At 36.4% G+C, this 20,331-nt stretch overlaps 1 protein-coding gene across 10 annotated transcripts in view; it reads left to right on the forward strand.

The window, feature by feature from the left end:
• Positions 1–20,331, forward strand: part of LOC110101294 (LRR receptor-like serine/threonine-protein kinase FEI 1) — a 116,037-nt gene that overhangs the window by 21,812 nt on the left and 73,894 nt on the right. For all 10 annotated transcript variants that reach the window (XM_020829587.2, XM_020829323.2, XM_028696185.1 and 7 more), the window contains 5 exons: positions 7,189–7,260; positions 7,344–7,415; positions 7,974–8,045; positions 8,441–8,512; positions 8,612–8,683. In XM_020829587.2, coding sequence (XP_020685246.1) covers positions 7,189–7,260; positions 7,344–7,415; positions 7,974–8,045; positions 8,441–8,512; positions 8,612–8,683 — 360 coding nt within the window. The remainder of the gene's footprint in view (positions 1–7,188; positions 7,261–7,343; positions 7,416–7,973; positions 8,046–8,440; positions 8,513–8,611; positions 8,684–20,331) is intronic.

Consider the following 20,331-nt stretch of genomic DNA (forward strand, 5'->3'; position numbering starts at 1 on the left):
GCAATAAGTGCAGCGATTTTGAAATAGGATGATCTGAGCAATTTTGGAGTACACAAAAAATGAAGGATGAGTTTTAGATTCCTCAAAAAAATGCTTTGAATTTACTTTTTACATAACAAAACAATGTAATTTTTGAAGCCCTTGCATTTAGAATGCAATGTACTCAAAATCACTCCAGCCGACCAACCCCTAACTGAATTGAATTTTAAGTCATCTCTTCTATTCTTCCTTCTCTCTCTACCTATGGATTCTGTGTTCTACTTTCTCATTATTTTTCTCGTGTTAGGTTTGCATCAGTAGTTCTTAGCTACTTAGAAAGTGTTTAAAAGAACTAACATAAAACCTACTTTTAATGGAAGTGATTAGAAGATGATGACACCTATTTGTCATTTTTGTCGATGTCTTATTAGGTATTAGATTAAATTAGATATTAATAGTTTTTAATAATGTTTAAGTCTTTTCTTTATCGTTTGAGGGCAGTCATGTCTTTTTATTCTTTTGGGATTCATTTTTTATTATTCTGCAAGTGTAAGGGTTCTCAAGTAATTGCCTGGGTCATGTTATTCGGTATATGAATGAGATTCGTTATTTCTTATGCTTTCAAGCTGCTGGCAGCATCCCGCACAACCTTTCCTGGGATTTGTGAGGTGACAGTTTTCTTAGAGTCGGTAGATTTTTGTAATTGCTAATATCTTCTCTGCTTAGAATTACCTCATTGAAAACCGTTTCAGCCTTCCTATACATCAAAACCATCGGAAACTACCTGTAAGACCTATTGTCTTCCCCTGCACTACAATTTGGAATTAGAGCTGGATCAGAATGTTCTTTGATTTCTTGTAGTTTCTGCATTGCAATACTGCACTGAAGATTTTTTTTTGGTTTATTGCCGTTTCTTCTCATTCATTACTGTTACTGCCTCATCTCATTACCACACTACTTTTCCCAGTGCAGTTTCCTGCATTCTTCATTGACTGTTTGCTTTTTCTCTACAATTTTCCAGCCATCTGCCTTCTATTCCACCCCTTCATCTTTTAAATGTTCAAATTTTCTTATTTTATTATTCTTTTCCCTGAACTTATGTTGTCTTCCATGGGCCTGAATACAATGAGAAGTGTAAAATGGCCGCTGTACCGACGTCCAGGTGCATTGTTAAATAAGCAAGGGTTCTCACTTCATGTACAGATGTGGTGAAAGAAGCTAGTTCATGAAATTAGAATTATTACAGGAACTTGGAATATATACTCTCTTAAAGGAAAATAAATATAATTAATAGACATTATGATTCATAGAAAGATAAAATTTCTATGTATTCAGGATATTAAATGGGTTGGAGAGAAGACAAACGAGATTGATAATTTAGGATTTAAATTACTGTATTCTGGTAAGAGTAATATCAGAAATGGTGGTGTGACAATAGATAAAAATTTGAAAGGTAATGTTATAGAAATTAATAACATTAATGATATAATTATAACTTTAAAGATTATTTTTAATATTAAGATTATTAATATTTTAAGTGTTTATGCTCCTTAGGTAGGTTTTGATATGTGTTCAAAATTTAAATTTTGGAATGACTTTGAAAAATTAATATGAAAGATATCTTTTGAAGAAAGAGTTTTTATTGAGGGAGATTTAAATGGACATATTAGTAGAGTGATAGAAGATTTTTGAAATTCATGTTTGATATGGTTTGGAGCAACTAATGAAGTTTGTAGGATCATATTAGATTTTGCTCTAGTTTATGATTTTGTATATGCTAATACCTCATTTAAGAAAAAAGAAATGAACATTTCATTACTTATTAGAATGGTTACAATAATTATTTTCGTATAAGAAAAAAGATTATTAAGATTGTAAAGATTGTAAAGTTATTATGAGTGAAAGTTTATATTCCTAACATCAATTATTAGTTATGACTTTAAGATGAAGGGGCGGAATATGAAACATTAAGTAAAATGTTGTCCTAAGATTAGACGAGAACATTTAAAGAAAGTTAAGGGGCTATTTGGCTGGCTAAAAAAAGGAATATAATATAAAATGAATGTATTATAAAAGGAATGCACTGTAAATGAATACTTTGGAGTTGTTTGGATGAATGTAAAGTAAATGCAAGTGAATGATTTTTTTTATTTGGTTTGAAGTAATGAATATAGTGTAAAGTCAAAAATAGTGGGGGCAAGCAGGGGTGGTGGCTGCCTGTGGTGGTTGCTGACAGCGGTAGGTGGCGGTGACGGCTAACGGTGGAGGTGGCCGGCTATGGGGGCGGCTGGTGGTGGTGGGTGCCAGGGGTGATGGTGTGTCATACCCCAAAGTTTCAGGTAAAAATATAAATTTTGCTTAGTTAAATTATACTTTAAAACAATGTTTAAAATTGCGTATTCGGGTATTGAGGCGTTTTTCATTCGTGAGGAGAGGCGTAAGCCTCAAGGTGTTTTGAGGCGTAAGCCTCAAAATCAAAAGATTGCGTAAACATAAAATGATAAATTTTTTATATACTAATGATTGAATAATATAAAACATAAAAAAGCATAAGATATTAAGTGAAATCAAAATATCCCAATAATAAGACAACATGAAATATAGTTCAACACAAAATTCTATCTTTCCCAAATTCCAGTATTCTTTTCATTAACATATAATTCAAATTTCCAAAAATAAATAACAATGACATATCACATAAGAACTCATAAGTCACCAGCACTGTCATCACTAAGGGGTTCTTCATTTGAATCATCATTATGATAAACCGCTCTCTCCCCTTCCTCCTCTCCTATAGAGTCCAATGTCGGGCATTTTCTTCAAGATTTATGTAAGTTTTAATATATATATAGCATGAGGCATAAGCCTCATGCCAGTGAGGCGAGGCGGGCCTCAACCAAGTTGAGACGCAAGCCTCATAAAAAAACTTGAGGCGTAAGCATCGAGGCGTTTTTTACTGGAATTGCACAAAGGCGGGCCTCAAGGCGAGCCTCATATTGCACAATTTTAAACCATGCTTTAAAATATCAACCTTCACGAAAATCACCAAGCATTATTCCATTGTATTTTACACATCAATTGGAGCAAATGAGTATATAGAACTATATGCTAATTTATAAAGGGTTGAAAGTTATTGAATTAGTTTTGATTCTCATTTTTTCCTTAAGTTTTAATTCAATTACTGTTTAAAAGTATTTTTACTTCAGCACTAAAGCAATTAACTGATATATTAAATTAGCTTAGCATTCCATTGGCAGTCCAGTAATCCTTGCATGCACTGGCTGATGGGCTGATCAGCCGCTGCCCTAGCAATTCAAGGGCTGGGAGGTAGAGGCGTGAGCGGCGTGAGCATTAATAAAATGATCATATATTCAAGGAATCAGAGAACAAAAAAAAGGCGTTTAAAGGGGAGAGCAGGATAGAGAGGGCTAGGTCACAACTGAACAAACTAACCTTGAAGATAAAAGAAGAGCATCTGGAGAAACTGTGAGATCAGTACCGGTTTAAATTTTTTCTTTAAAGTTTCAAGAAGCTAAGGAATTTTCAGAAGTGGTGATATGTATGATTATTAATTCAGATATGCCTGCTAGAGTTTTTTTTTATCTGGTGCATCACATTCTTTCATATCTCAGAGTTTGAACAAATTTTGGATATGAATTGGTTAATAAAATATTTTTGTATTATTAAATGTTGAAAGAAAAGAGTCAGATTTGATTTACTTGGATTAGAGGTATTTAATATTTAGTATGAGAAAGTGTAATTTCATCTTTGATTACTTCTAGTCAGGTGAACAAAAGTAGGAGAGCTGATGAATTGATTTTCTTGGCAAAGTTAGAAGCTAGAAAAGGGACAATTGATGATATAAATTCCATTTCAGATTTGATTCATTTTGCATGTACATTAAATGCAGTTGAATTAAAATTAAAAAATAAAAATTCATATTACGACTATTTTAGTTATATTATCATTTTTAAAGTGAAAAATAATTAAATATATTGCAATAAGTAATTATAAATACAACGATGTGAAAATCAGTCAGAGATTTCGACATGTGTATCGTCGACGTAGTCGTGGATTGACGGCTACGATTCAAAGTTTGTATTTTTGATTTATTTTCTATTTTATGTTTTATGTTGCATTTGAGTTTTTCCATTTTACCCCTATGGGGAGTTGAGTCTATGTTGTAGCCCAAGGGCACTTTAGTCTTTTCGGTTTTCTTTCATTTGGGCCTATTTATAGGAGGCCTCTTGCATTGTAAAGGGGATGATTATTGATATGAAAATTTTAGTTTTTCCTTATGATCTCTTTGTGAGTTTTAGAGGAGAGGAGTAGCCTAGGAGAGACTCAAAAGAAATACCCAACAACCCCCTTCGTGGGAGCTCTTGGTTCTTTTTATGTTTCTTTCTTTCTTCCCTTTTCTCCTAGCCGCCGTCACCCCCACACCCACCTCCTTACTACCGGCCAGCAACCCCACTTCTCCCTCTTCCCTTAGCTGCCGGATTCCAGCCTCCCTCACTCGTCCGGCCCAAATCCCCCACCTCCTTCCACCGGAGCCAACACCCAAGCCGCCGGCCCCATTAATCCCTTAATTGGTTTGATTTGAATTTCAAATAGGCTCTGCCTCTCTAATGAAAATCTGAAATTTAGACTTCAGATTTTTCCTCTCACCTTCTCCCCCCAAACCACTTGGCTTAACCCAGAAGAAACCCCAACCCTAGCCGCCCCTCACCCTCCCCAAGTCATTTCCCATCATCCTCTCCCTTCCTCCTCACAAATCTCAAGCTTGTTCTTCTCCAACCGCCACCACCGCTATGCATGGCCGATCCGGAAGCCGACCATGGCTTCTTATATGATGATCAAGGACGAATAAACATTCTCAAATCTCATTTCTTCGACGTGAACCTAGACGTGGATGCTTCCGTGGAAGATTATTTAAGTCACATCCTTTTCACGTTGGTACCCTCCATCAAAGAGCCCATTCCTACCGGGCGTTGGATACTCACTTCTAAAGTTTTACTAGTTATAGACTTCTTGTTCTCCCAAATTAGGCTTTTAGAATTATCAAGTAGAAATTATGTAAGACATGCGATTATAACTAGATTAACAGGATGCTTACAATTTAACAACATAAAATAGAGAAAGTAATGCTATGGCAAGGAAATATTAATCCACGGTTTAACAAATAAAATTGCTCACCTTGGGTCTCTCACTCACACTCTTGGTGGAGGTACTTTAGTGGAAGAAGATTGAGAACAAGGTTAGCGATGCCACTAGCAAACAACTGACGCCCAAGGTGTAGCTCGTTAGAGAGGTGGCCGGCGGCGGGGAATCCACGAGTTGAATATTTTAACATCTCTAAGCAGTTCTTGTTTTCGTACATGTATGTTTCACATCATAACATCAAGACTTTATCCCACTATGTAGGGTTGGCTTCATGAATCCTTTTTCTCCATTGTGTCCGGTTAAGAGTCAAATTCTTATTTAAATCTAATAAAGAAAGGTTATTTCTAATATTTTATAACCAAGTCTCTTTAGGTCTTCTTCTACCTTTCTTAACATTGGTTAAATCTAATACATCTACTCTCCTTACCGGGTCATCGGAAGGCCGCCGTTTTATGTGACCAAACCATCTAAGGTGACTCTCTTTAATCTTATCTGCCATTGGAGCTACTCCAACCTTTTCACGTATATGCTCATTTCACATTCTGTCTCTAAGAGTAAAGCCACTCATCCACCTGAGCATCCTCATCTCTGCAACACTTAATTTATTATTATGCTTCTCTTTTAATGGCCAACATTCTGTGCCATAAAGGATTGCAGGTCTAACCACCATCTTATAGAATTTTCCCTCTTAAGTTTTAGTGGTACTTTTCTATCAGAAGTAATTATAATTAATAATATTTATTTGCATGTGTAAAAAGTCCGTGTGAATAAAACTAAAAATATTAAATTAATATTAAAAATTATAAATAATAACATTTTATTATTTTTTAAAATAAATATTAGAAAATAAACTAAAATTTAATTTTATAATGAAAATTAGCAGTGTTTACAAATTAAAATATAATATGATATTAAAACTAAACGTTCATATTGCATGTTATAATAAGAGCATTGGCACTATGAGGTCCCCCATGTAATTGCATGGAGTACCAACAAATCAAGCTAGAAACCACTCCGCAGGATGGGTGGGTGGGTGGTAGCCCTAGAGGGCCGATTAGTATCCCAGTGCTCTCTGGCAAGGCCGTTGCTAATTTGTAGCACTCAATACAAGTAACATAAGAGGAAGTCAACGTTGCACATCTAAGAGGACTACGCCCCCGTGAATGTAGTTTGGTACCTTTTACCTTTTCCTTGGCATTGTGGCAATTGACCCAAGCTGTGACAAATCTTTATGAAAACGGGCTTGTGATACTTATGCTGCTACTTTGTGAGATTCAAAACTCTATTGGAAGAGTCCTTCATTTGCTCGACTTTCTCTGCAGAAAAAACCATCTATCGTGGTTTGCCACGACTAGGCTTGGTCTTTCTCCCATTGTCCATGGTGTGAGTGCTATGTTGTCGTGTAATGACACCTTCCCTGTTAGAAGCATTTAGATTGCCAAAACTGGATGGTGGGATATGGTTGTTGATGTTAATATAATGATCATTTTGAACAAAAGTGGTTAGAATAACTTCAATATGGAAGAAAGGTTCTTGAATTCCGAACCTGAAACGCAGCTTGTTAGATTATAATAGCTTTCATTATTGGCAAATTAAACTATTTCATGGTTTAATTTATTATGCACACGTGGGATTTGATTTTGTTTGTTTGTTTATGAGAATGATATGATGAAGGAAGCCTTCTTAAGCCCTTGATTTTTTTTTAGTCATCAATGATAACGTGACACTTTTATTGTCTTTCATTAACTATACAACTGTCATAATAATTGTTCTAAAAATCTTAATTGATTGTATTCTGCGATCTACTTACCTGAAAGATGGCAGTTATTTAATTCTATTTTCCGTTCTCAGCTTTTGGTTATTGACTATTAAATGGATTTATGGAAAAAAGTCACGCTGATTCAAAGCTCATTTGGCCCATACTCGGACTTTCTAGCATCTAAAATTTTTCAAGCTAAAACAATAGTATTAAATATGTAATTATCTGCAGCATGTTTAAGTGAATTTTTAATTATTAATGGAGTGTTGAATATTATCTTTTTCTAGGAGTTTGTCCAATCACAGGTTGATTGGATACATTTCACCGGAGATTGGAAAGATAAACCAGTTAAAAATATTGTAAGTTTCCATTTATATTTCCAATGATTTTATTTGGCTGCTTTGTGGTTCACCTTGTAATATATTTGTTATATGTGTAATAGATCTCTACATGGCAATAGTTTATACGGAACGGTTCCTCCAGAGCTTGGAAACTGTACAGCTTTACAGATTTTGTAAGTCCTAATTGATTTTTCTCATGCAAAATGAAGAGAGAAAATTTCATGTAATCTGGGATTTGAGGTTTCTCGATTTTTTATTTTATTATTATTATTATTATTATTATTATTATTTTTTGTGTTAGAGGATCTGAGTTTATGGTTGAGTGTGGGTTTCCTCTACATTTACAGTGATCAATTTAATCTAGAATCACAATCTAGCATGCACATTTAATAGGCATAAAATATGAGTAGCATAACTATGCCATCATTGTTGTTGGCTGAAAGCGTTTTAAAAAAAAATTGTCCATGTTCTGCATAATTTATTTCAGTAAGCTCCAGCTTTCTAGCCACTTCATCAAATGCCTGCTTTTGTAGTTTTGATTTGCAAGTGATATAAGTCTGTTTATTTGGAATGGTTTAATTATTAGTATTTATTTATTGTTATTATTATGATTCTTAATGCAAGGGTCTTCTTTAGAATTAAGTTTGCAACGTACCTTACTGCATATTCATTTCATCACCGATCATCATATAATTATTGCAATATATTGTAATCTGGGTATATTTCTGCAGGTACTTGCAGGGGAACTACTTGAGTGGTATTATCCCTGCAGAATTTGGTAACCTTTCCGAGTTAGAGAATCTGTGAGTTCTGTCTTTATTTTTGATATTTTTTCTGACTATTCTTTTCCACCTTAATTACACTGCTTGCTTTACTACGCCAGCTAATTTTAGATTTTGCTTCAATTTCATATTCCCACTTTACATTGTTTAGTTGGGTAGAAGTATATGGAGCTCTGTACTTTACCTTTTCTTTTATAGACTTTGTTAAGTTTATGCTTTTGGTGTGCCATATGCTATTGAAGTTGTTCTGTGCTCTTAGTTCTTATATCATCTTGTATCATCATCGTTAACTCACTTCATGGATAGGTATAAATGATGATATTCGGTTTTAGTTTGTCGAGCCTCTTTATGTGTTTTTTTAAAAATGGTACATTATTAATCGACTTCTCATTTGTATCTATATTATTTATTGTTAGTGATGTTTCAAGCAATACACTGAGCGGATCTATCCCTCCATCACTTGCTAAACTGGACAAAATGAAATCATTGTGAGTGTCTTTTTATCATTACTCAAAATAGGGAGAAGATGTAACAAGGTATTGATCTGTGCATCCTAATCAAGCTTATTTTTTTTCAACTGTTTGAAGCAATGTGTCGATGAACTTTTTGACTGGAACAATACCTTCAGAAGGTGCTCTTCTAAAGTTTGGTGGGAATTCGTAAGTCTTACATACACAATTTATTTATGCCATGTATGAATTTATCACATTTTTTTGAATTTGTGAATGAACATGTTCTTTCTCTTGAATTTGCGTTGGTTATGAATGTCATATAAATCACGACAGAGTGAGGCAATATAATGGGAGGATTATGCTGGAATTCAGTAGGAGAACTATGAAGGTCAATGGAAGAATGGGAATGAGAAGAGAGATGAATTATAACCTTAAAATGAAGGCAGAGAACCCTCCTTTTACACTGCATTTCTTTTACATTACTTTTTCAAACTAAATAAAAAAAATCATTCACTTGAATTTACATTACACTTATTCAAACAACTTCAAAGTATTCCTTTTACACTGCATTCCTTTTTTAGCCAACAAACAACCCCTACATAAAGGACGTATGTATGATAATTTTGTTTTAGTGATATCCAATTATTTAATTCAATTGTATGGTTATTTAGTTTTTTTTTTAATTTTTAATCGTATTCATTTAGGTAATCTGATAAGGGTTGCTATTAACCATCTAAAAATGTAATACCTGAAATAGATTTAATATTTCGTAAATGTATATAAATATTTTATATAATTTATACATGTTGCATTCAAAAGATATAATATAAAATATAACATATGTAAATACAAAATTAAATGATATTGAGATTAAAATATCTAAACTACTAATAAATTATGGTGTAAAGTTATTTGTTTTGTTTTATTAAACACTATTTGGCCTCAATGCACTTTTAAAAATTTTAACACTATAATTTCCATTCTAAGAAGGATTTGATATAAAATATTTATTGCTGAATCAGTTTGTTATTGTCATTGAGTTTTGAGTATTCAATTGATCAAAGATACTTTATGCTATTTATTTTAACTATTTTATTCAATTCAGGCAACTTAAAACAGGATACGAAACGAGCATATATGTGAAAATGTTGGAGTAGCTCTAGTGAAAGATAAGATTATGGAGAGTCACCTTAGATGATTTGGTCACATAAAACGGCAGCCTTTCGATGACCTTGTTGGTAGAGCAGATGTATTATATTTGGCTTATGTTAAGAAAGGTAAAGGTAGACCTAAAAAAGACTTGGCTAGAAAATATTAGAATAAACCTTTCTTTATTAGATTTAAATTAGAATTTGACTCTTAATAGGACAAAATGGAGAAAAGGATTCATGTATCCAACCCCAAGTAGTGTGATAAAGGCTTGTTGTTGTTGATTCGATTTTGGTATCTCTTGTTAATTGGATGAGTTTTAATAAAGTTTGTCGGGGTGGGTAGTCTTCTTATTGCCATTCATAAAAGGTCATGGAACCTTAAAATTGTCTTAATGGATACCACAACTAGGTCAAATCATCGCTATGGCTTCCATATTTTAAATATTCATAAAATATTTTATGATTATTATAATCTGTACACCTTAAATAAGTGCCAGGTCAGATACTCCAATTTGCTTGACCATCTTTCTTGAAAAGTGTGCATAATTGACCTAGCCAAGTTGGTATTCTAGCAGAACAGTAAAAGGAGAGCGACCCTCACCTTAAGGTGGACACATAATTGTAATCTTATTGAGGATCAATCAGGGGCCTTATAGGCCAAATACTGTTCATTAACTTGGATAAAATTCCTTGGGACCTAATGACTTTACTATAGCTTTGTTGAAGTGATCAACATATTTGTTCCCATATAATCTTCAGGATGTCATGATTTATAAATTATAGCATTTTGGGTCGCCTCATGTTGACCCCCATACCTCAAACCACACGAGAAAGGACCCAAACAAATAAAGGAATACGTGCCTTGGTGTCACACGTCATTTGAAGGGTCAAACGACCTCTGATTACCAAACAGACGGCGTCGTTGCGGTTAAGACATCGAATTCTGTTGGGTCAAGATCCCTCGCTGTGAAATCGGACGAGATCGATACAAAGGGAAGACCGATACCCGAAGTTAATGAAGACCGGCACTCAAACGATGTCGAATCAATGAACAGACTCCGTCGCTGCATCCGGAATGTCGCCAACACTTGAAATATATATCATATTTAATTATTTGGGATCAACCAAGATGATGGCATGAATTTTAAGGAAAATCAGCCTCGTAGCTATCCAAGTGATGTCCGTTCACAAAATGGATTTCGCCATTGCGACTGAAATATTGCGAGTACTCAAGAACTACACTTTCTATGTTCAATTTGAAGCATTTGGATTGATGGCACGAATTTCGAGCAAAACATGAATATCGAGGAGAATAGGCCGCGTCACTGCCCAAATGAAGTCCGATCGTGAAACGGACTCTGCCACTGCATTCAGAACATCCAAAATACTTATGACATCAAATTTGTGCAAATTAAAACATGCAAGAATGCCGACACGCATATCGAGGAAAAGAGGCCTTGACACTGTCCAACAACGTCCGATCGCGAAACGTACTTCGTCATTATACTCAGAACATTGCAAATACTTCAAAACTATATTTTTTTATGTTCAAATTGGATCATTCGGATTGGTGGCACACATCCCGAGGCGAAGGGAAAATTTCAAGGAAAAGGCTGCTCTACGCTACCCAAATGACATCTGATTGACGAACGAATTCTGTCGTTGTGTCTGGAACGCCTTGAATACTCTATGCACTATGAATTTGTTTGAATGAGGTTGTGCGCACAAATCAAGACAACATGCATTTCAAGCAAATCAGGCCTTGGCGTCGCCCAAACAAAGTCCGATCGCGAAACGTGTTGCGCTGTTGCGACTGTAACATCGACAATACCTAAAATGCACTATTAATTTGTCTAATTTCGATTATCAGGAAAAATTGACACGTTAAATGATGAAAAAGGCAAATAAATCGGGAAAACACGCAAAGCAAGACGATTTTTGCTTGACTAATGAAGTTCTGTCATTTCTGAATCAATATATTAATGGCTAATCATTAATAGAGCTAATAACTTGATGAGTTTGACAAAAAATCATTTTACCAAACAGAGAAATAAAGTCAGAGTGGAAATTAAATGCACATTAATGCAGCCTGTTCAGTCGAATCCTCGTCAATCTATCAATCCCGTGTTGCTGGCTTTGGTTTGTTCAAATGAGAGTTTGGACGTTAAAAAAATAAAAAGGAACAGAAGGAGATAGCTGCCGCTTGGATATTCACGTCAGACTAACCTCCAAGCTACCACAGCTCCAAATCCATTTCACAAAGAAGCCAGCTACCTATCCTTTTCTCCAGCAACCTTCTGTCTCCAAATTCCAATCCCCCTCTATTTCACGGACCTTCAATAACCTACCAAACGTCCGACTGCTATAGCCGGATTAGCTCAGTCTGTTGGCCGATCCAGCCTCTGCAAACATCTAGCAAGATCAACTCCACACCAAACCGCAGGCTTCTCCTTGCCAAATCCCCGTAGCTTCTTCTCATGCAAGAAAAGAGGATGAGTGGGAGAGGCAGTTCAAGATACCCCTTCAACCTGCTCCAATTCATCAAATCTGGCAGAATCCCTTCATCGGCTGAAAGCTCCACACGACTAGAGCACTTCAGTTGATCTCCAAATTTCATGGACATTCCAACCTCCACATTCCATGATCTACAAAGGACTCCTTGCTGACCTTCTTCCCCTCCTCCCTGTTCCCAAAGGATCTCACACCCACTGCCTCAACCGAATTCATCTCCCATCTGTCCACTTACAACGTTGAAGCCCTTGAGGTTGATGTGGTACTGTTGGAATTGGGTCAGATATGTCCCCTTACAATGCTTTGATGGCTGCATTGGCTCGTGGAAAACTCTGGAAAGCAAGCAGAAAAGATACTTGCTGAGATGAAGGATCTCAATTGTATACCAAATGAGCTTACTTGTTGTTCTTTGCTGCATGCATGTGTCAATGCGAGTGAGCTTGAGGGGGACAGAGGGGCTCGTGCAGCACAGTGTCTTGAATTGGAGGAGAGAAATGCGGCTGCCAGTGCTGCAGATGAAGCCATGGCAATGATATTGTGGCTTCAAAAGGAGAAAGCTGAGATAGGCATGGAGGCCCATCAATATCGGCAAATGGTTGAGGAGAAATCTGCTTATGATGAGGAAGAAATGGAAATTCTCCAAGAGATTATAATGAGGCAGGAGACGGAGAAGCAAATTCCCTTTCTTTTATCAATGAGAGCAGTTCATTCTCATGTACGTTTGGAAAGGACTGTTGGGCAAGATGAATCTGCATTTAGTGGAGTAGATCTTGCAATGCTTAACAGGAATAAATATGAACGAGCTTATGATGTAAAGAAGGAATTCACCAGGAGAACCTCATTGGAAAATTATGAATTGGAAGAGATGAAAGCATTTTGCAAGAGTTTAACTTCAAATATTAATTGCATTATTGGATTTGATTTATGTCATGCAGCATTTGACATGGAAAAGAAACCCATGTTTCTGTCAAATAAATGGAGAGATTTTCTTTGCAGGTGTTCTAATTACATTGATTTTTATCTTGAGAAAGGTACTCATTGCTTGATCGATGAGGATTCCATTAAGGAATATAAGAAAATGGCAAAGCAAAAAAAAAAAAAAAAAGGAGAAAGAGCTTTGTGCATGTGTTTTGTTTGCAAATTCCTCGTCGTCGTCATCACATTGCCCCAAAGGTCTAAACTTCTAAAACATAGATTTCCCATCCTCGTCGATTACGATGGACCGGCAAACTCCCTATACGCGCTCTCGTATCATGGTGGGAGGAAACCCGGTGCGACGCTTATGACGAGACGGGTAATCACTTAAAATCATATTCTCGTAGTTTGTGGCGGACCGGGGAACCATCTATACGCGCTCTTGTAGCACGGTAGGAGGGAACCCGGTGCGACGCCGACGACAAGGCGGGTAATCACTTTAAATCCCATTTTCGGCCTTTGTGGCGGACCGGAGAACCACCTATACGCGCTCTCGTAGTATGGTAGGCGGGAGTCCGGTGCGACGCATACGATAAAATGGGTAAGCCCTATACACGCTCTTGTAGCATGATGGTGAGATCCACTTCTGTCCTTCGTACGGGTGCTTTTGAAGACCCCATACACGCTTGCGTAGCATGGTGGGATGAAAGATGTATGGCCCGGTGTCCCCCAATACCTACCATACACGCTTGAGTAGCGTGGTGGGATGACTCAGTTTTTTATGGTTTTCGCAAAACGTGGGATGCGCCGGGAAGTTGTCGAAATTTTCAGTGAATCATGGACAAGACTTGGACAAAATGTGGACAATTTGAACTTGAGCTCATATTTGTACTTGAGCAAATAAAAGGACTATAACTAAAGTTAAACAATAAATGAAGTTGCAAGCATTGAATCCTAACGTAAATGAACTTGTATCAGAGAAAATCATAATAAACTGCATTGAAGACTTGCGAACTAGAACCTTAACCAAATAAGACTCAAATGAATTTGACCTTGAACTTAGTGATAGTGAACTGGATGCACATATTGGACCACAGGGGACTTGAACTCGCCTCGCATTTGATTTAAAAATCAAATGAGATGAACAAAGATTTGAACATTTGGACAAAGTGCAAGAAGACTTGATTTGAGACCGCAATGAACCCGAACTCAAGTTGGACTTGATTTGAACATTAAGCCGACATGACTTGAACATTTAAACTCAAGCCAAGATTTGAGTTGGACCACAAGGGACTTGGACAAGATTTGAACAATTTGAACTTGACATTGAAAAAATGAAAAAAAAATGAAAATTAACATTGTATTTTAACAATATGAGAACTTTAGTTGCACAAATAAAGATCAAGTGGAAAATGCTATGACATGTTTACATTTAACGATACAAAGTTTTCAATGAACATTAAGGAATTATCATTTCAATTAGAAAGCATTATCTAATTGACAACAAAGGACTCCAGCTTTCAAGAAAGTTTTCAATGTCATTAAGCAAATTTATCATGCATAATCTATGTCATTTTCATATGACATAGAAGACTTGCAACTTGACAACGAAGGACTCCAACTTTAACTTGAGTGTGAACCCGATTGTGCAAATAAAATTACGATTGTATGAACATGACGAGGATGCAAATACTGAATGATAATTATGATCATGCATGCTTAAGGTGAAGAATCAATGATGGGCAAGACATCAATATGACTTGAATATGCATATCAATTGATGAAGTTGAAGGAGATGTGCAGCTTAATTGAAATTCATAAAATAGAGCCATGGAGAACTTTTTATCAGATACAAATATGGAGCTTGAGGAGTTTAGAAAGGAAGTGGTAGTTCTAGAAGGTTCGTGCAAGTCACTAATTGCCACATATTATGGTTTATGTTAACAAGAAGTCAAATAAACAAGTGATGGTTCATGTATGAATTGACCACAAACTTTGACATGAAGTTCTTTCTTGGACAATAACATTTAACTCGTGACAATAATCTCTATGGAATGGAGACATCAATGAATAGAATAACAATTCATCATGCAAATTACAAATTATCCTCAAGGATGAAGAACTTGTAAATACAATATGCTCGCAAGTAACAAGGTGTGATGAATATGATGATTTCGACAAGTATCAAGTAACTTGCAATATGTGCAGAATTGGCACCTATGAGTGATGATAATTCGCCAGTGGATGCTAAATCATTCCTACAGTCGATAACCACTCAGCATCAGTCAAATATATCAGCCTTCCACAAGCAAGGATAAAAGATCTGCAATATATACAATCTTTCTACAAAGATAGACGTATGCGCCACATGCCACTTATAGATAGTAGTAGCGGATGTACTGAAAAGACCAAAGACCATGACCATGCAGCAAACGCAAGCACACCTACAAGCTGTCGTAAAAGACCCGACATATGCATTACATGATATATGCAAGCAAACACTGGATAATGTGCAACAGATACGTGCTCCTACGAGCTGCCGTAGGAGACCCACTGTAAGCATTATATGCCATCTACAAGCAATTGTCGCCTTTGTACAATCAATTCCATTTGATTGAAAGTGAATACACCAACTCTCCACAAGCAGAAGTAGATGATATGCATCAAATACAAATATCTACGAGCCATTGTAGAAGATCTGTCATGCACTGATATGTCATCTACAAGGAAAATACAAAAGAGAACTGTAGCAAGTGTAAACCCCTACGAGCTACCGTAGGAAACCCGTTACACATCAAAAGTATTGCCTACAAGAAAAATGCAGAATAACTACAATAAACACAAATGCCTGTGGCCAGCGCTAGAAGATTTGTATGAAAAGTAATGACCTCGAACAAAGACATCATATGAATACAACTATTTACAACCCAAAGCAGGAGATTCGTTAGTGTACTACAATCCACCTATAGAAAGAGACAAGTAGTGCACGATATTCTGCCTGTATAAAGCAGCAAACAACTCAATCCACAAGTTGCTACGCCATGCCACCGGATCTGTAACACTCATATAAGTAGATAGAAGGCATATATAAGTTACAACGCCATGCCACCGGATTTGCAACACTCATATAAGCAGACATAAGGCATCTACAAGTTACAACGCTGCGCCATCGAATCTGCAACACTCATATAAGCAGACAGAAGACGTTTACAAGTTACTACGCCGCGCCACTGGATCTGTAACACTCATATAAGCAAACATAAGGTGTATACAAGTTACAACGCCATGCCACCGGATCTGCAACGCTCATATAAGCAGATAGAAGATGTCTACAAGTTACAACGTCATGACACCGGATCCGCAACATTCATGCAAGCAGACATAAGGCGTTTACAAATATTTTCAAAGCCCCCCTGCACACGCACCATAGTTTGTATATATATAGGTACACAAAAGGGGCAAGGGCAATCAAAAACTCACATGGGACCTGACGAGCGTGTTGTAGGAATACACGTGATATCTAGGGATGCTGCGTAGGTCAATAAGTGAATTCAAGTTCGAACCCGATCCTTCTATATCAATAGGAGTCGACAGGGTTTGAACCATCAAACAAATATACGGTTGTGGCGATCGGTATATTTGTCTTAATACATTCATATTAGGCCTTCAAGGCCTATAACAATGAGAATTCACTAATAAAGGTATAAAGCCTACGAAACATGATCTTTTGTCGACAGCTTGACAGAGTCGACAAGGTTCATCCATAAAATACAAATATTTTCAAATGGAAGTGACCCTCAGACAACCCGATGATGGCAGTGTTTAATGCAAATCTCAACCGGAGGGGTTAACTCCGATCATTTCAAATGCTTCCCAAACATCCAAACTCCACAAAAAATTCTAAAACCCAAATATTTAAAATTGAAATCAACCATCCGAATACTTAAAAGTAAAAATCCATCCACCCTTCGCAACAGTTTGTCGAAGTGGACAAATTTGATTATTACTTCAGCTCACATAGAGCTAAATGCCTAGTCGAAAATATCACTAGGATCCATTCTCAAACAGTCTCCTACTAATAAGGATGTGGTACGTATCCTCTAACCGGTGGTTTTGCCGCCAAATGGCACCGCAGGATAAATGGTTATGACCCAGGGCTCTTTGAACCGAGTGGTTTTGCCGCCAAATGGCACAACGAAATACCGATTATGGCCAGAGCCAATGCGTTCCTTAGTGGCATCAAATCCTTGAGATATGAATCAATAAGATATGATCAATAGGGCACAAAGGCCTCTGTTAGTTAAGGTAGATTCAAATTTGTCCCCTTAGACAAACATCAATCCTAGGTCTACAAGGTCCCCTTGGACAAAGCAACCCATGACTGCCGACAAGGATCCTTCTGTCAGGTTGGGTTGACTACCTCCTCTGACTAAGTAGACTAGGGACCACGATGGCCCGAGTCGACGAAACCATGGGATCTTTGTCGGGCCCATCCTTTCCCCCACCATCCGCTTTAAGTGCAAGATGGTGAAAATTTTTATTTTTAAATATCACATATCAAATCTCCAAATTTTCAAACATCCATACCCATGTTGCTACTATATGTCAGATACCACGTATCGACGGATACAATGTATTCATTGACGACTAGCCTTAATCGAAAGTTCTCTCTCGTTATCAGGAGGGGTAATTAACTATAGGGGCTTGCACCTATAGGAAGCCAAAACTCAGATCATAAAGTCCTCACAAAATGAGGGCGAAATCTTTAGGTAGTATCTTATCTACAAACTCCTCTGCCTTCCCAAAATTTACCCCGAAACTTAATCAGTTAAAACTCCCCTGAAAATAGAAAAGCAACAGTTAGGCGGAGGCCGGGGCCGAATTTTCGAAGCCCACACCTCACCAATTTGGTAATGTTGCTCATTACTTGATTTTCCATTAATAGAGATGTTGCAACTCTTATTTGCATGTTTACCATTCCTATAGGGTGAGGTCATACGACCTATCTTTTGGCTTTTCTTTAATTGACAGGTTGAAAGTTCCATTAATTGGCTCCTCCAATATTGGATTGGAAAGGCATACATTTAGGCATCTTTGTTGGCATAGTTTTATGCCCAATCCCTCATTGAAGGCTCATTAAACATCCCAAGTCATTAAACAATGACCTTGCTTTTAGTGCCAAGTCGTAAGATCTATTTATAGGCCTTCCTCTATTTTAGAGGAAGAAGTCTTATTTATTGGCTTCGCTAACATCAACACAATAAGATCTAACTTGGGGTTCCTCACTCAAGGTTACTACTACCGATTTCTAAGCATCTATACCATTAGTGTTGTAGGCCTCAGCCCTTGATCGAATGCAGGTTAAACAATTGTAAGACTCTTTGCATGATCTAAATATCTTTACCTTGAGCCACATTCCCGTAAGCCCCTTTATTAAGTCTATTCAAGTTTAGAGATGTAAGCCCTAATTGTAGTTGAGCATATTATCATCAAGTTAGCACACTCACTTAATTAAGATCTATATCTTTGATGCTATCAAATGTTTCTGTAATTTTATTTGAACAATAGTATATTTTATGTTCTTTTCTTTTTTTAGCTATCCAATGATGGGAAAGCATCCAATGATCATAGAAATGGACAATTCAGGATCAACTCAACTTGCATCATGTCGTTAAATTAGATGAGACTTATCGCATGTCTTTGAAAATTGAAAAACAACATTTGCGGGGAAGCAATAAAATTACTGAAACGTATAAGCGAAGACAAACTAGTGGAACTAAAACTCAAACTTCTGCGGGAACTTCGAATATAAAAGTTAAAACTGTTAAAGGTCAAAATCAGGAAAAGGGTAAAGGGGTAGCAGGAAATAAACCTTCTGAGCAATCTAAACTAATTGGACCTTGTTATAAATGTGGATTATATGATCACTTGTCAGCTACTTGCAGAAAAAATAATCCTCCACGAACTAATTTCATGGAAGATGAAAAAGAAATAGAAGAAGAGGAAGAGAATGAAACAGAATTTGAAAATGAAGCTGAATTAGAAAAGTTTGATTTGGAAGGTGATGAAGGAGAACCATTGCTAGTGATTCGACAAATTTTAACTGCTCAAATTGGAAAGGAAGATAAATGGCTTAGGAGAAACGTCTTTAGAACTACCTACACTGTTGAGGGGAAAGTTTGTACCTTAATGATTGATAGTGGAAGTTCAGGAAACTTTGTGTCACAACATATGGTAAAGAAGCTTAAACTGAAGACAAAACCTCTTGTTAAATCGTACAAAGTATCTTGGTTCAAAGAGGGGAGTGAGGTTCCTATAACTAAACAATGCACAATGAATTTAGCAATTGGAGGAACTTACAAAGATCAAATTGTCTGTGATGTTGTACCTCTGGAAGTATGTCACATCCTTTTAGGTCGTCCATGGAAGTATGATCATAAAACCATACACAATGGAGAAAAGAACACATATTCTTTCATTAAAGATAACAAAGAGTTCACACTTTTTCCACAAAGAAACATTCTTGATCCGGTAACAAAAAACAACAAAACTGTGAAATCTTCCACTTCTAAATTGCTTCTGAATACAAGTGAGTTGACAAAGTCTGATGTGATATATTTGTTGCTTGGAAAAGAGTCCGATTTATCCTTTGAAATTCCAAAAGAGATACAACCATTGCTTGATGAATTTTTTGATTTAATACTTGATGAATTGCCAACTGGTTTACCCCAATAAGAAGCATTCAACATCATATTGATCTAATTCCTGGAGCTACATTGCCAAATCGTTCACATTACAGAATGAGTCTAAACGAACATCAAGAGCTTTCTAAGCAAGTTTCAGAACTATTAGAAAAGGAATTAATCCAAGAAAGTCTAAGTCTTTGTGTTGTGCCAGCTTTGCTTACTCCTAAAAAAGATGGAACTTGGAGAATGTGTGTAGATAGTCGAGCCATAAATAAAATAACCATCAAATATCGGTTTCCAATTCCTAGGTTAGACAACATGTTTGATATGCTAAGTGGTGCTTAAATATTCTCAAAAATTGATTTGAAAAGTGGGTATCATCAGATAAGGATTAGACCTGGAGATAAATGGAAAACTGCTTTTAAAACCAAAGAGGGCTTATATGAATGGCTTGTTATGCCTTTTGGGTTGTCTAATGCTCCGAGTACTTTCATGCGAACTATGAATCATGTCTTGCGATCTTTTATTTGCAAATTTGTGGTTGTATATTTTGATGATATTCTGATTTACAGCATTCACGAATCTGATCATC

Source organism: Dendrobium catenatum, unplaced genomic scaffold, assembly GCF_001605985.2.
Source record: "Dendrobium catenatum unplaced genomic scaffold, ASM160598v2 fragScaff_scaffold_716, whole genome shotgun sequence".
Classification (NCBI taxonomy): Eukaryota; Viridiplantae; Streptophyta; class Magnoliopsida; order Asparagales; family Orchidaceae; genus Dendrobium; species Dendrobium catenatum.